At 43.0% G+C, this 16800-nt stretch overlaps 1 protein-coding gene across 3 annotated transcripts in view; it reads right to left on the bottom strand.

The window, feature by feature from the left end:
* The window catches only part of MTA1 (metastasis associated 1), a 102928-nt gene that overhangs the window by 13579 nt on the left and 72549 nt on the right, over positions 1-16800 (bottom strand). The window contains exon 18 of one of the 3 annotated variants that reach the window (XM_066623529.1): positions 10234-10265. The exons of 1 other annotated variant lie outside the window; for it this stretch is intronic. In XM_066623529.1, the coding sequence (XP_066479626.1) occupies positions 10234-10265 (32 nt within the window). Of the gene's footprint in view, positions 1-10233; positions 10266-11597; positions 11725-16800 lie in introns of those variants that run through there. One more of the 3 variants, XM_066623531.1, reaches the window with a different exon arrangement.

Raw genomic sequence — 16800 nt, 5'->3', positions numbered from 1 at the left:
AAAATGTTCATCAGTTTAATAACCTAGATAAAGCTTAAATGCATACTGAACCTCACTCACTTTGATGTAACTGATGTCTGGTTTGAAAATGATTATATTTGCTGCAGCATCATAATAGGACTGGATTTCATGGATGCCTAATAAAAAAAATATTGGCAGCGGAGGCAAGGCAGAATTTGTGTCAAGAACCTTGAGCTGAAAATGCATCTAATGGAACTTGTTCACCCCATCTTTTTCCAAATGATGCTCTAAATCATGTCTTTGGCATATATCAATGGAAAATACAAGAGTATTCTCCCAAATGTGCATTTTTTGAATGTGGCTATAATGAAGCTGAAAATCTGATGCATTATCTTTTTTAAAAATGTAGTGATCTGGAAGGAGCCTTGTGACCCTATGTATACTGAGGCTGAGAAGAAGCAAGATGAACAGCCCATGGACTGAACTTTCCCATGCACCCTAGGTAACTTGCCTGCAAATCACACCTGGGTAGATATACTGCCACCAGAAAGGGAGTTGGCCCCAACACTAGGTCACCCTTTCCCATTCCACCTTCCATCTGGGTAAGCCCAAAAGACTGGGGTTCCCTCAGAAGTGATCCAACCCCTTGCTCTTTTGATCAAGAATCAGCTCTCAAAAATTCCCTTCACCATGATCACACAGATGGTTTTGACCAATCGCCAGGTGTTAATGCAGTGCTGGCCATTTCCTGGCCATTTCCTTTATTTCACCTGACCTGGCCCAGACATTCTGGTGTGTTAATACATGTCTGATGTAATAACTTTCTAGCAGACGTGCAGGTTGCTGAGGTCAGAATGGAGATGTTGCCAAAACAGACTTGCGGCAGCCAGCACCAAGTTACTCATACATAGGACTTTCTAACTGAGAAAAGCACCCCCAACTTCATCACAAAGGCCCATTATAGAAAAGACCCAAGTGAGAGAGAATCCGACAGGTTTTTATCAATAACTTACCAGATTTAACAGAAGCCCAGAACATTTGTTTTCCACTTGTTGACTTACTGCATACAGATCAATATTATTTGTTAAAGTGGCTGAGAAACTAAGAAATAAACTGTTGAAGGACTGTGTCGTCTGCTGGAGGTATCTGCCAGTACAAGGCTGCAGGGCCCCTGGGGCAAGGCTGGCCCCCTGGCACTTTCCTGATTATCCCCTGATGGTGCATTGGGGCTTTTAGACTGTCAGTGCGCTTCTGGGATATGGAACCATTTAGTTATTTGATTTTCTCAGTAAACTGCTTTGTGAAATTCTTTGTTGAAAAGAGTTATATATTCTTAACAATACCAAACAACAACAACAACAACAACAACAACATGAATGCAACCACTGCAAGTAATGGGGCCTGGATTGATGGGTCCTCTGATGGGGGTGAGTGCTTGGCCACTGCCCTACTTGGCTAATCAATGAACTGATGTAATTATATTGGCATTTGAACAAACACATATTGCTGTTAAATTGTCCTCTTCTTTAAATCTGTGATGACATATGGTTGATGCAAATAAACCAAGCCAAATTGAACTAGGCCTTAGCTTCCCAAACTCTGTAGATTTGGACTTTTAAGCCACATTCCAAAAACCAATGATCCATTCTTACCGTAGATACTGCTGAACAACAATCATTTTATGTTATTGAAACTTTTGCTTTTAGGAAACTAGTTATTATATCATCATGTTAATTCCACACTACTCCAACTAATAAGAACAATAAAGTAACTTTGGATCCAGAAGGAAGATATAATTTATTACTGAACATATCTCACACATTATTCTTAACCAGAATACTTGTATCTTTGGGCAAACCAGTCATACATCTAGATTGTAAGCCCCTCAGAGCAGGGACCTGCCTTTTTACTCTACGTAAAGTGTCATACTGATGGCGCAGTATAAATAAATGTGTACAAGCTCTGTAGAATCCCAAGTTCAGATTAAAGAACCTCTTCTTAAAGACCATTTTGACTTCTTGGTTACCTTTTTAGTGCCACAAGAATCCAAGTGGCTTGTCACACAGATAGCATATAAGATAATAACCTAAACTTAAGAACATCTTCCTAGCAGGCTAAATCTAGCAGGGGCAGAGTTCGATTTCTTCAGGGAGATAAGAAGACATTCCAATCCTTTTTTTTTCTCCTTTTGATCTGTCAGCTGCTCTTGTCAAAGGTTTCCAAGTGATATGCACCTTACCTACAGGGGTGCCATTTACAAAAAAACCAACCCAAAGCCTCTACTTCAGCCCACCACCTTTTCCCATTGGTGAAGACAAGAACCTAAGAACTGACCAATTTGCCAAGCCTTCTACAGATCTTCTTTGCTAAGTGCATGGGATTAAAATGCTGAGACTGTTTCTTTTGAGAGATGTCTGAAATTCAAGCAGTATTTGTAAGCATTAGAATTATTAAGTTATTTAAGCCTACCAGACTTATAAATATATGGCAAAAGAAACAAAATTATTTTATTTTTCTTATATACTGTTTGCCTTGAAACCACCTATTTCTTTGGGTTTCTACATATCTGAACCCTAAGTAAATAAACCTCTTAATCTGAACCCTAAGTAAACCTGTTACTTTGAATATCCGCTTCAACTGGTGTCCCTAAAGAGTCAGGAGAGTTTCACTTGAGCATGACCATGTACCCTTGCTATGGCTTAGCGGGGAAACGGAGGGAAACCTTTGATCAGTTGTGACTGGGATGGCATATCATTAAACATCTTTAAGTGCTGTACAAAAAAACCCAAATCTTATCCACAAGATTACAATCTAATAGACACACTACAAAAGGAAAAACAAGCAAAATTCAGGTACCAATTCTTACATAGACACATACACAAACTAACCATGGATCTCTCCCCTCCCCCCACACTTTAGTTTCCTCCTTCAGGAAATAGTAGAAAAGTGAAAACCAATTACAAAGCAAGGACTGACTGGGGGACAAAACATGGGCCAATTCTATCTAAAATCTTTTAGATGCCTTGTTGTCCTGATCATGCTTTACATGTGAAGAGGCAGCTTTGGCGCTCAGCTATTCATTAAACAATACATTAGGATGTATACTAGATTTAGAATCCTGTTTTTGGCTCCAGCAAGCAATAGACACAAAGAAGGCTACAAGTACATAAGCAAATGGTTATGGGAAAAAATCATGCATAAGCACATCATCCTCAGCTGAATCAGGGCAAATCTTACTTGGTTTGCAAGGTATTGGGTATTAATGGTATATACTGGTTGAAGAATTTTCTTTTAATATGAAAGGAAAACAATCAGAACCCTTTGTAAATATTTGTAATTAACCCAGTTCTGCAATTTTTGTTTGTAGCATTTTCTCCCAACATGTTCTGAAACTGTTACTGGACAACATACTCTTATATGTTGATATAATGAAAAAATCTTATAATTTTTTATAAGATTCCATCCAGCTTTTAATCATTTACTTTATGTTCCATTCAAATGGCTAAATGCCTATGGGACTGAAAGCAAAATGAGGTCAGTGTTACATAATACTTCCACATACTCAAAGGTGAACAGAAGTACTTAATTTATACACACTGTAAAAACAAACAACATTCTCAAACAACAATCTAAGGTTGACTAGTTAAGTTCAGGAATCCCTAGGAATCATGGGCTGAGGTGGCAGTTGGGAAAAAAATGGATGGGGAGAGGGAATTGACCTGCCTTAAATGTCAAAAGACTGCAATCCTATAAACATTTTCCTGGGAGCAAGCCCCAATGTACACAACAGGACTTACTTCTGAATAGATATGCATAGGATTGTGCTGAAAACCTTACAATACTGTAAGTTTTAAAGATAATCAAAGACTGTAAAGTTATTCAAGGGCTAAATGTCTTTTACTTTAGGCCATTAAAGTGGATTGTGCTATACCACATTTAAGGATGTATTATACTATTTTTTGATAAGTTTTATACAAACTTTTATTTCTGACATGATCAGGAAGAAGGTATTACTTTTTTCTTCTTTAAGTAGCCAGCCACAAGCAATCTGTCACTGGCTTAATCCACACATATATTCTTTTAATATATTATATGCACAGAATAACGATATGTAATTGTACACTGTCCTCAGCATGCATACTGGTTCTGTTCTAGAGATCTGTCCAGAAGTCAGAATGTCTTTAGGTCAAAACAGTACTCTGTCTAGCAGCAAGACCATCAATACAGTGTGACAAGCAGCAGTAGAAGGCTCATTTCGGCGGACAGAGCTCCAGTGTATCTTTTTGTGCACTCGAAAAAGCCCTCCTGAAAAGAGTCCTGAGCCTCTTACCAGTGTTTGTTGCACTGCATCTAGCCTCCCAATCTGGAAGCAATGACATAATCACCAGTTAGTTCTGGTGGTACTTCCAACAGGTGAACCATGCAAAGTGGAACAGTGTGGGACAAACGTTGAGAAACAATGCTCTAATCCAAAGTATTTTGGACAAATAACTGATTCTCATATCATCATGACTGAGAAGGTAGAGTCTGTAAATTACATTGTTGGACTGGGAGAAAGGAAATGATCTGGGTGAAGAAAGGCAGCTCTCTTGTGTGGGAGGAGAGTTAGTATGAGAAAGCCTAGCAGACAGCAGTTTTTCTGCTTGTCTGTTACCAGACCCTATGCTGCTCCTAAGTTGTACCAGAATCACACTGTCCCATCTTCTACGTACCTAAGATCCTGTTTAAGCATATCTCAGCCTCTGAGATTGGTTCAGCCAGTAAAATGAAAGGAGGGAGCTGGGTGGGAGAGTCAGAACAGAGAAAAGAAAATATTCCTTTACCCAACGTGTACTTAGTCTGTGGAACTCTTTGCCACAGGTGATAGCATCTGACAGATATCTAGAAGAAAAGTCCATCACAGGTTATAAACAGTGATGGTTATCACAGGTTATAAACCATCACAGGTTATAAACCAGTACAACCTCTTGGTTTTAGAAATAGGCTACCTCAGAATGCCAGATGTAAGGGAGTGGGCACCAGAATGCAGGTATCTTTTTGTCTAGCATGCCCCCTGAGGTATCTGGTGGGCCACTGTGAGATAAAGGAAGCTGGAGTAGATGGGCCTTTAGCCTGACCCAGCAGGGCTTTCGTTCTTAAGTTCACCAAGAGCCAGCCTCCATCAGCATATTCCCACCCTGGTTTCTGTTTCTTGATGTGACACTATATTCCAAAAGAACTATGGTTGCTGGCTTTTTAATGTAAGTTTGAGTATTGTTTTTTCTTTTTAAAAACATGCCACAGGACATATGGAATTAGCATTAGATGCATACTGGACATGCAATAATAAACACACTGCAGTATTTTACCATACATTCTTTGTGTTTGGACGAATTTATTTTATTTAATATAATACAATGCACATGCTCATACAAATATTGCCCAGGTGCTGCCAAGGAATAGTTTTATTAAAATACACTGAAGCTTTGTATCTGTGGGGGAACTGTGTATCTTTTGTACACAGATATCTGTGTATCTTCTACTCTGCATGAATGAGAATTTTTATGGAGTACCAGCATGAGGATCCTTCTCAATTTTTTTTAGCTTTTAAGCATTCAAAAGGGCAATTTATATTAATACTGTATACTGAAAATCCACTGAAACTGTGAAGATCCCCATTGAAACTGTATGACTGTTCTATGCTGCTGCTGCTTCTACAGTAATCTCACTGTGAAGCCCACCCACCCGAGAACATGTTCTTAGCAAACAGAAAATGAGACAGTTAAGCTTCCTCACCATTCATTGCAGATGAAACCACTGAGACTACTGCATGACAGTTTCCCGGCAGAACCACAAGTTTACCTTTTGTAGCAGACATCAACAAGTAGCCAGTCTCTTTAAGGGAGTTATAGAACAATTCAAGTATCCATTATCAAAGTATAGCATTTCCCAAATAACAGCCCCAATCACTACAACTCATTTGATCATTATCCAGATTTGAAACCTGCTATTCAAAATCCAAACATATCTAGGATTTTTCTGTTAATTTTTCAGTAGCTGGCACTCACAATTCTAGGCAGATATCACTCATACAACTATAAGACTGAACACTAAATTTACCATGAACAATTTTTCTCTTCGGCAGTAAGGAGGACATCCTGACTATGCTAACTCCTCCCATTCAAATTTGGTGGCAGGACTAATCAACCAGACTTCTTGTCATCTGTGGTATCATCTGTGGTCTTGTCATTTCCCAGTTTCAGACATACTGTCATTAGAAAATCCACTCAGATAAAAATACAGTGTGCAAGAGGGTGCTAACCAGATAAAAACAGAAAATTAACTGCACTGCACGAACAACATTGCACCCAGGGATAAACATAGAAAATATAGGGAAGGGGTTTTTTTGCAGATTCCCAAGTGCATCGGAATAGAGGGTGAGAAAGACTAGTACTCGTTCACTGTGTAGAAATCAGCAAACCCAACAAAGATGGGCAGTGCAGGATGCCCTTCTCTTGAGGGGCAGAAGGAAAATGGTAAATGCTGCAGCTGCAGAGGCATAGCTATTCAACCAGCATGACTGGAATGCAGGCTGACAACAGTATATACAGTACTTTTACATAAACTTTCTATTGTATAACTTGTACTCTATCTTTGTGTCAAACACAGTCCTCAGGGTGGCTAACAACAAACAGGACATTTATGGACAGGACATATGTTCAATCATGTGGAATGGCAAGGGCTGCAAAGGTGGCAGAGCCCCTTACAGAGTGAGCATCAATCTTCCCAGGTACAGGCTATTGTACTTTGCTAGTAAGTACAATACAGTTCTTGATATAGCTGCCCAATGTGGCTTTGAATAGCTTCTGGCCTTTGATGACAAAATGAAAGACTAACAGAAGTGAGATTGTCAATTCCAGGCAAGAGCTGGGGCTGGGCCAGAACAATTGTACACACAGTTCCTGGGTCCCATGAAACACAGAAGAAACTTCTTGCCAAATGACATAACTGTCCAAAAGACCTCCTCTTCCCTACGGAATATGAGGATCCACAGAAAGAGACAAAAGTTCCTAGATGACATCACTGCAGCTAAGAACAGAATCTTGAGGATTACAAATTCTCATTACAATGGACGTAGTGCCTGAATGGTTGGGTACTGCAGATTTTAGATGATTGATGAAGAGTTGCTCTCCCAAAGAATCATTTCCAAGAAGAATGAACATGATTATCTTCAAGGAGGGTTCCAAAATGCTAAACACAGTAGTATCCTGCCTCTTCAGGGAATGAGGAAGTCTTGCTCTAAAGCTCTATGCCAGTGACTCCCAAACTGTGGTTCTCAAAAAAAACCCAATTACATAGGCCTACTAAATTGAGAGTCAGAACAGTTATTCCCAAACTTTATGGTGGTTTGATATGAATTTGGGGTGCTGATTCAAAAATGGCATCCATTTTGCCCTATCATGTCTAGTTTTGGAGATATAGTATAGCCTCATTAGTGAATGGTTCAATCAGCTTCCTCATGAGGAAACCATGGTGTAGGCACCCCAAATATACACAGGAATTGGTGTAACTTTCAAGGAAGCAAAATGTGTGTTGGCCTGTGTTTTTGATGGTTCGCGAAACTGAAAGGGTAGATTAGGCTATGTGCACCATGGGTTAAACAAGCTGCTACTGGGAGGAGCACTGCTGCCCAATCACCATAATAACCACACCCCTTGGTATTTATAAATCAGGTAGCAGCCTCTAGGGTAGCCATTTTCAACCACTGTGTCTTGGCCCATTAGTGTGCCATAAGTAGGCCACAGGTGTGCCGCAGGAATTTGGGGGAAGGTCATTTACTAGTAAGGCCAAAGGGGGATGTGAGCCCCCACTGGCAGCACGGTGTGCCTTGTCAATTGTCAAAAATCTTATGGTGTGCCTTGGCAATTTTAGTGCCTTGTCAGTGTGACATGAGATATAAAAGATTGAAAATCGCTGCTCTAGGGCCTCTAAAAAGTTTGAGAACCACTGCTCTATACCTCCACTCTGTAAGGCTAATACCGGTTGCAAAGTGAAGGCCTGGAGGGTTCTGCCACCATGCATTTCTGCCACCATGCATTTCGTGACTGCTGTAATAATCCATTTGCTCTCTGCCCAGGTAAATTTAACAGGTACACTTGTAGATTCAAGCGGTTGAAGAGTGCTGTGAAGCCAGAAGAATTTTGACCACCTTCTTTGAATATACTAAGCCAAGACACTGGGACCAGTCTCCAGGAAGTTGGGCAGGTCCAAACTGAATATGATGATAAACTGATCTCTGAGGTACCCAGCCAAGATTGTTAACAACCTTGAGGGGAGCATCACCACCAATTCCCTCATGTCTAAGAACCAAAGCTATCTAGTCAGCATGGTATTGCACATATATCACCTCCACCCTCCCTATCCTGATGTTCTGGATCAGCTTGGAAAGAGCACTTGTGGGCAGAAAGTAGTAGAACAGAATTACACGGTCCAATCAGAAGATGATTCCCACCATTCCCTTAAGCTAGAAGGCCAACCCTAGACCTTGTTGTTGATAGGGAAAAGTAAACAGGTCCACCAGAGAAGTTCCAAATGTTCTTGTGATCCTTGTCAGACCCAACCACTGCAGTAACAGTCCCTTTAAACTACTGGTTGTCTGCTGAAACAAATCATCTGGGACTAATCTTTCCTTGAAGTGAGGTATAGGTAGGGAGAGAAATGAACTTAGAACTCCCATGTGAGCAGTGTTTTCTTTTATAACAGGACTTGTAAACAACACCTTTCCTTTCAACACAGTTTTTGGCCTTTTGGAAAGAACAGGGAAGCTTGTTTTGATTTTCCCCTGTAACAGGGGCTTTTAGTGATGAGACCTTGTTCCACCACCAATTGCTGGCTAATCCACCAGTAGTCCTCTTGGTGGTGCAAGTTTCCACCAACAACACTGGAAGAAGAGATGAAGGGGACACGATCAGGTCCTAGTTATCTTTATCACCACAGTTTATTATCATGATGGTTGAGAATGCTCAATGCCATTTGTGCTCATCACCCTTCTGTGTGTGTTTTTTATCCTGGTACCAACTGGACATGTGCCATCCAGAACCAAAGTTGGTGGATAGGAAAGGTGATCCTGCTGCAACGGTCAAGTTCAGTATTCCTGGTCACTCTCTCATGCCAAGAAATTGCCAGAGAATATGCAGTCCAGTCTATTTCTGTGCTGCCCAACTAGATAGTGGGACAAGTTCTCTCTTCATTTCCTTGAGGGTAAAAAACTGGACTGTGCAGTGGCCTCTTCACCTCCCTGGGGTTCCATTCTGCTCCCTATGAGCAGATGTTGCCATGCAGCTCATTGGGTCTGCTATTCTACATCTCTATCACTGACCCTGCTGGTTATTCTATCTGTGGAAGAGATGGAGAAGCCCCAAAGTGAAAGTAAAAGAAGAGAGGCGCGGAGGCTACAAAGCCAAGGGGAAAAATCCTATTCTGCTAAAGGCAGAACAAAAACTGGGAGCGGGTCTGCATCACTGGAGGAACTGGAAACTCCGCTTAATTAGCCTACCTCCAGAGTCTGATGGGACGAGTTACACCAGAAAGAACGCCTTTCTTTTTCTTCAAAAGGACAAATGGCTATTTTACCTATCAGGACAACTTCCTTAGAACAATACTTTCTAGTATTTTTTCAGTATTAAGACTAAGGATGATCCCCTTCTGCACATGCTTTGTGAAAATGTATACATTACACAGGTTGCCCAGAGGATATATGTTATTGTTCTGTATGAAAATGTAATATTTTCCTACATTCATGAGCTTCTTAGAAGATTGTTTAGAACGGCTGTATACTTCAGTCCTCTGATAAGATCTCTCAGTAAAGAATGAAGCTGGGGAGAAGTTTCACTTTTTAAAATGCTTCCAAGCAGAAAAGGAATTCTAACTCAGTTAAAAATAAAATACCAAATTTATGCTTACACACACCCACACACCCCTCTTTCACCTTCAGAAAAAAAGAAAAAAATTTCTGCTACCATGCATTTCATGACTGCTGTACTAATCCATTTGCAAAATGTTTGCCTGAGTACAAAACACCAATCTACTCTAGAGAGACACTGTTGATTCATTTTATTGTGCCTTTTTGATGTCTGCATGTGTTGTTTTCGTTTAAGCATACAGAGCCAAGTAAAAATTGTAGGAATAGCTGAGAAAGCACAGCCAGAAGTAACTATGCCTTAGAGCTATCTACTGTTAAGAGCTTGAGGTGGTGGTGTTTACTGTACTTTTTTAAAATGAACTTTCTCTTACCATTTGTCTGGTTTGTCCGTGGTTAGGCAGACCTAACAAACAGGAAAGAGAATAGAGCTCGTAAGACACCATTGCTTTTCCATGACAAAAAATGAAAATACAAAAGCAGAACAGCATGGCTATGTTTGCAAATGGCTCACTTTCCAAAACAGGAATAACTTTCCACATTTGCATCCTTTGGCAATTATCTGAGACAGTCTCTTTAACTGATCTAAAAACCATTGCCAAAAATATTTGAATAAACTGTTCATTTTATTCTTTTGTCTTTCCAACAAAGCCTGGTGTATTTTTACCTCAGACACTTGGTAGTATTTAACTATATTTGCTTGTTTAGAAAATTCCTTGTGTTTCAGGATCTTCACTGGATTTAAGGTACCCCAGGAGGTGACGAAGTATTATTATTATTATCTTTAAAACTTGAGGCACTACTGATGGATCATACCTATCCAACTATAGCCCATGACCTATCACAGGCAAAATCAGACTTTGCCACTACAGTCTTATGGAACATGCCAGCTCAAGCAGTAATGAAAAATATTAAGCACAATGACTAGACTCTCTCAGTAGGGAATACTATAGCTTTGGTACAAAAGGAGAAAGTTACAGGAAAGACATTTGAGAAAGGATTCTATAGTAGGACTGCACAACATATTCTTGTGGGTCGGTTGTGGTCCCTTCCCAGAGTATTTGTGGCCCCAGGAAATTTAGTGAACCGTTGTTTGCAACTCACCTATGCCTAGCTACCTTCTGCACAGCATTTAAATCTGAAGTTGTTCAGGGTACTTGTAAATAATATGGTGTGTCCTTGCCTAGCATTTTATAGGCTAATGTCAGAAGAGACTTGGCAACATTTTATGTTAAGCGGTAATGAAAGCAGGGGGAGAGAAAGGGTGTGTGCACTTGATGCAGAAAAGTGCATTTTAGCTTGCTTGCCTGCCCTATTGCTGATAAGATTAGGCTTAATTAGTTCGGTTTGTATGCTCTCCTTTGAGGAACTGGAGAGTTCCTATTTTTAAAGGAAGACCTTTGAGAAAGAGAGGCAACAAGGCTAGAGCAGTCTCAGGGAAACTTTTTTTTTTAATATAGCACTGCTTTAATTTGCATGGAACACATTAGGAATCTACACTAAATAATTCTGTTCTCCTACTTCCCACCCAGGTGTATTTTTCCTGACCCTTAGGTGGAGTGACTGAAGAGAAGTAAATTAAGTCAGGTTTTAATGGTGGTTTAAGCAGCATTACAGGGCTCAAACTCTCCTGGACTTCAGTCCTTTGGTTTGCTCATATTTGCCGAAATTCTAAGTTGTAGCAATGGGTAGTTCCATTTTGTGAAAAGGTTGAGACCCCTTTCATCAGATTCATCAGATGCACAGCTTGGCCTAGCAACAATTCAATCATTTTCTTGTGTAACCTTAAGAAACTGCATGCAGTATAGAAGTCCTTTTCTTTTTGTCCAGCCAAGAGAGATGGGGTCCTGCTTAGATCATGATTGCTAGAAAAAAAACACACATGTCAATTCCTTAGCTAGCACAGAGCTCACCAGTCCAAACTTATACTGGAGGTAAAATTCTGGAATTGGAATCTGTATTTGGCATATTTAAACATAAGAACATAAGAACAGCCCCACTGGATCAGGCCATAGGCCCATCTAGTCCAGCTTCCTGTATCTCATAGCGGCCCACCAAATGCCCCAGGGAGCACACCAGATAACAAGAGACCTCATCCTGGTGCCCTCCCTTGCATCTGGCATTCTGACATAACCCATTTCTAAAATCAGGAGGTTGCGCATACACATCATGGCTTGTACCCCAAAATGGATTTGTCCTCCAGAAACTTGTCCAATCCCCTTTTAAAGGCGTCTAGGCTAGACGGCATCACCACATCCTGTGGCAAGGAGTTCCACAGACCGACCACACGCTGAGTAAAGAAATATTTTCTTTTGTCTGTCCTAACCCGCCCAACACTCAATTTTAGTGGATGTCCCCTGGTTCTGGTATTATGTGAGAGTGTAAAGAGCATCTCCCTATCCACTCTGTCCATTCCCTGCATAATTTTGTATGTCTCAATCACGTCCCCCCTCAGGCGTCTCTTTTCTAGGCTGAAGAGGCCCAAACACCATAGCCTTTCCTCATAAGGAAGGTGCCCCAGCCCCGTAATCATCTTAGTCGCTCTCTTTTGCACCTTTTCCATTTCCACTATGTCTTTTTTGAGATGTGGCGACCAGAACTGGACACAATACTCCAGGTGTGGCCTTACCATAGATTTGTACAACGGCATTATAATACTATCCGTTTTGTTCTCAATACCCTTCCTAATGATCCCAAGCATAGAATTGGCCTTCTTCACTGCCGCCGCACATTGGGTCGACACTTTCATCAACCTGTCCACCACCACCCCAGATCTCTCTCCTGATCTGTCACAGACAGCTCAGAACCCATCAGCCTATATCTAAAGTTTTGATTTTTTGCCCCAATGTGCATGACTTTACACTTACTGACATTGAAGCGCATCTGCCATTTTGCTGCCCATTCTGCCAGTCTGGAGAGATCCTTCTGGAGCTCCTCACAATCAGTTCTGGTCTTCACCACTCGGAAAAGTTTGGTGTCGTCTGCAAACTTAGCCACTTCACTGCTCAACCCTGTCTCCAGGTCATTTATGAAGAAGTTGAAAAGCACCGGTCCCAGGACAGATCCTTGGGGCACACCGCTTTTCACCTCTCTCCACTGTGAAAATTGCCCATTGACACCCACTCTCTGCTTCCTGGCCTCCAACCAGTTCTCAATCCACAAGAGGACCTGTCCTCTAATTCCCTGACTGTGGAGTTTTTTCAGTAGTCTTTGATGAGGGACCGTGTCAAACGCCTTCTGAAAGTCCAGATATATAATGTCCACGGGTTCACCCAAATCCACATGCCTATTGACCTTTTCAAAGAATTCTATAAGGTTTGTGAGGCAAGACTTACCCTTACAGAAGCCATGCTGACTCTCCCTCAGCAAAGCCTGTTCGTCTATGTGTTTTGAGATCCTATCTTTGATGAGGCATTCCACCATCTTACCCGGTATGGATGTTAGGCTGACCGGCCTATAGTTTCCCGGGTCCCCCCTCTTTCCCTTTTTAAAAATAGGCGTGACATTTGCTATCCTCCAATCTTCTGGCACCGTGGCCGTTTTGAGGGACAAGTTGCATACCTTAGTCAAGAGGTCTGCAATTTCATTCTTCAATTCCTTAATAACTCTTGGGTGGATGCCATCAGGGCCCGGTGACTTATTGATCTTTAATTTATCAATGAGGTCTGAAACATCTTTTCTTTTAACCTCTATCTGACTTAACTCCTCGGTCAGGAGGGGCCATTCGGGCAGCGGTATCTGCCCGAGGTCTTCTGCCGTGAAGACAGATGCAAAGAACTCATTTAATTTCTCTGCCATCTCTAAGTCTCCTTTTATCTCCCCTTTCCCTCCCTCACCATCCAGAGGGCCAACCGCTTCTCTGGCGGGTTTCCTGCTTCTAACATATTTGAAGAAGCTTTTATTATTCCCCTTAATGTTGCTGGCCATGCGTTCCTCATAGTCTCGCTTGGCCTCCAGTATCACCTTCTTACATTTATTTTGCCACAGTTTATGTTCCTTTTTATTCTCCTCATTAGGGCAAGACTTCCATTTACGGAAGGAAGCTTCCTTGCCCTTCACAGCCTCTCTAACTTGGCTGGTTAGCCAAGCGGGCACCCTCCTGGATTTAGTGGAACCCTTCTTTCTTTGCGGTATACACCTCTGCTGGGCCTCTATTACTGTTGTTTTAAGCAGCCTCCATGCACTCTGGAGAGATTGGACTCTTTTTACCCTCCCTTTCAACCTCCTTCTAACCAGCCTCCTCATTTGAGGGAAGTCCGCCCGTCGGAATTCAAGGGTTTTTGTTAGAGATTTGCCTGGTATTCTTCCCCCAACGTGCACGTCAAAACGGATCGCAGCATGATCACTGTTCCCCAATGGCTCAGTAACGTTTACATCTCTAACCAGGTCCTGCGTACCGCACAATATTAAATCCAGAGTCACCTGTCCTCTGGTGGGCTCCGTGACTAGCTGATCTAAGCCACAGTCATTTAGCACGTCAAGAAATCCGGTTTCCTTATCGTGACCAGAACACAAATTGACCCAGTCAATATGAGGATAACTGAAGTCCCCCATGATTACAATCCTGTCCCTCCTTGTCACCTCCCTGATCTGTTTCCTCATTTCAAGGTCCCCATCCGATTTCTGGTCTGGAGGACGATAGCACGCCCCCAGTATTACATCGCTGCACAAGCCTGGTAATTTAACCCACAGAGATTCTACGGTGGAGTCGGACCCACCTTCAATCTCTACTTTGCTGGATTCTATCCCTTCCTTAACATAAAGGGCCACCACACCTCCAACACGCCCCTGCCTGTCCCTCCTGTAGAGTTTATAGCCCGCGATTGCGGTATCCCACTGATTCTCCGCATTCCACCAGGTTTCCGTTATGCCCACTATGTCAATGTTTTCCCTTGTCACCAGACATTCCAGTTCTCCCACCTTTGCTCGTAGACTTCGGGCATTCGCATAAAAGCATTTGTACACGGAATGCCCCAGGATGCGCTGCTTATTCGCTCCTTTGTCCCCGCATCCTCTCATTGTGCCAAACCGTCTATCACATCCCATCACCCTACCTTTCCCAATTTCTTCTCCTACCCTGCCTTTGTCTTGTTGTTCTCTAACCTCCCCATCCTCATCCCATAGGGATGAGGAGTCCCGAACCGGATGCCCCTCGGCTCCTGTCGGCCTTCCCCCAGGGATCAGTTTAAAAGCTGCTCTGCCACCTTTTTAATGTTATGCGCCAGCAGTCTGGTTCCATTCTGGTTCAAGTGGAGCCTGTCCCTCTTGTACAGGCCCCGCTTGTCCCAAAAAGTTCCCCAGTGCCTAACGAACCTAAACCCCTCCTCCCTACACCACCGTCTCATCCACGCATTGAGACCCCTGATCTCCGCCTGCCTAGCTGGCCCTGCGCGTGGAACAGGTAGCACTTCAGAGAACGCTACCTTTGAGGTCCTGGCTTTCAGCTTCCTGCCTAAAAGCCTAAATTTGGCCTCCAGGACCTCCCAGCTACACTTGCCCACGTCGTTGGTGCCGACATGCACCACAGCTGCTACCTCTCCCCCAGCACTGTCTACTAGCCTGTCTAGACAAGAAGTGATGCCCGCAACCTTAGCACCAGGCAGGCAAGTCACCATGTGGTCCTCACATCCGTCGCAAACCCCCCTCTCTATGTTTCTAATAATTGAATCCCCCACTACAAGAAGCCCCCTCCCCCTCTCCCGCCGAGGAGTATCCTGAGTGCGTTCGGATACGGGCCCATCCCCTGGAGAAGGGGTCCCCCCTAGGGGATTGTTTCCCTCCTCTCCAGGATGACGTCCTCCAGTCCTGAGACTTCCCACCCGGTCAGCCGAGGAGCTGCACGCCTGAGGTTGGGACGAAGCCTGATTGTCCCCGGAAGTCTCCCCACGGTCCTCCTCTGCCTGCCTGCGCTTCTCCAGGTCAGCCACCAAGGCTTCAAGGGAGCGGACGCATTCCCTGAGACCCTGGAGCTCCTTGCACCGAGGACACACCCATGACTTATGCCCCAGAGGCATATAATCATACATGTGGCACTCGATGCAGAACACTGGATAGCCCCCACCCTGCTGCTGGCTGTCTGACTGCATAGCTTTTTTGTTGTTGTTGTTTTATTTAGGGGTCCTTTTATAAACCCTACACTGTATAGCAGCCCTCTTCTCAAGGGAAGAGGAAGGGCAGTGTATGGGGCCCTGGCCTCCTCGCCCTGCTGCTGAACTCGCCCAGATGCTAAACTCTCGTGCCTTACCTGGCACTTAGTTCCCGAGGCACTGGGTTCCCAGAGGCCACACGCGTCTGGAGAGAGCCTCATGCGATGGCCGGCCTAGCTTTATACTCCTGGCTGGCTCCTCCTCCCTCCTTCCTTCCTGACTGAAAGGGGGCTGGCCTTCCCAGGTGAGTTTACAAAAGCTCAGGAAGGCAAAGGGCTGCTGATGGGCGTAACCTACTCTGCAGGCTCCTGAATGGACTGCTTGGATTAGCCTAATGGGGCTCTTAATGGGTTGGGAATTGCCCCTTACTAGGTTCTTTCCCTCCTAGTTCTGTTCTCTTAGGCTGGACTGTTTTTGTAACCTCAAGCTAGTTTTTATTTGGGTTTGTTTAATTATTTATTGCTCTCTAGATCCTGTGTCCCAATTTACTGAACTGTTTAGGTTATGTTCTAACTTAGATTAGGTTTAACCTGGGTTAAGTATAGGTTTAATTTAAACAAGTAGAAAAACCTGCTTTCCACTTTATCCTCCTCCCTTCCTTCGATTAGGTGCTACCGTAGGTGCAGCTAACTTTTAACTTTGATTTAAATGCCTGACCCTTGGGCTCTTACTCACGAGTAGGACTCTGCTCCTCCCTTATGGTGCTAACATAAGCAAAGACCAGAGTAACATCATGATGGATCAAATACAAACAGCATACTTAAGAACATAAGAACATAAGAACAGCCCCACTGG

The sequence above is a fragment of the Tiliqua scincoides genome, chromosome 4 (assembly GCF_035046505.1).
Source record: "Tiliqua scincoides isolate rTilSci1 chromosome 4, rTilSci1.hap2, whole genome shotgun sequence".
Classification (NCBI taxonomy): Eukaryota; Metazoa; Chordata; class Lepidosauria; order Squamata; family Scincidae; genus Tiliqua; species Tiliqua scincoides.
This window is presented reverse-complemented; position numbering and strand designations above follow the sequence as displayed.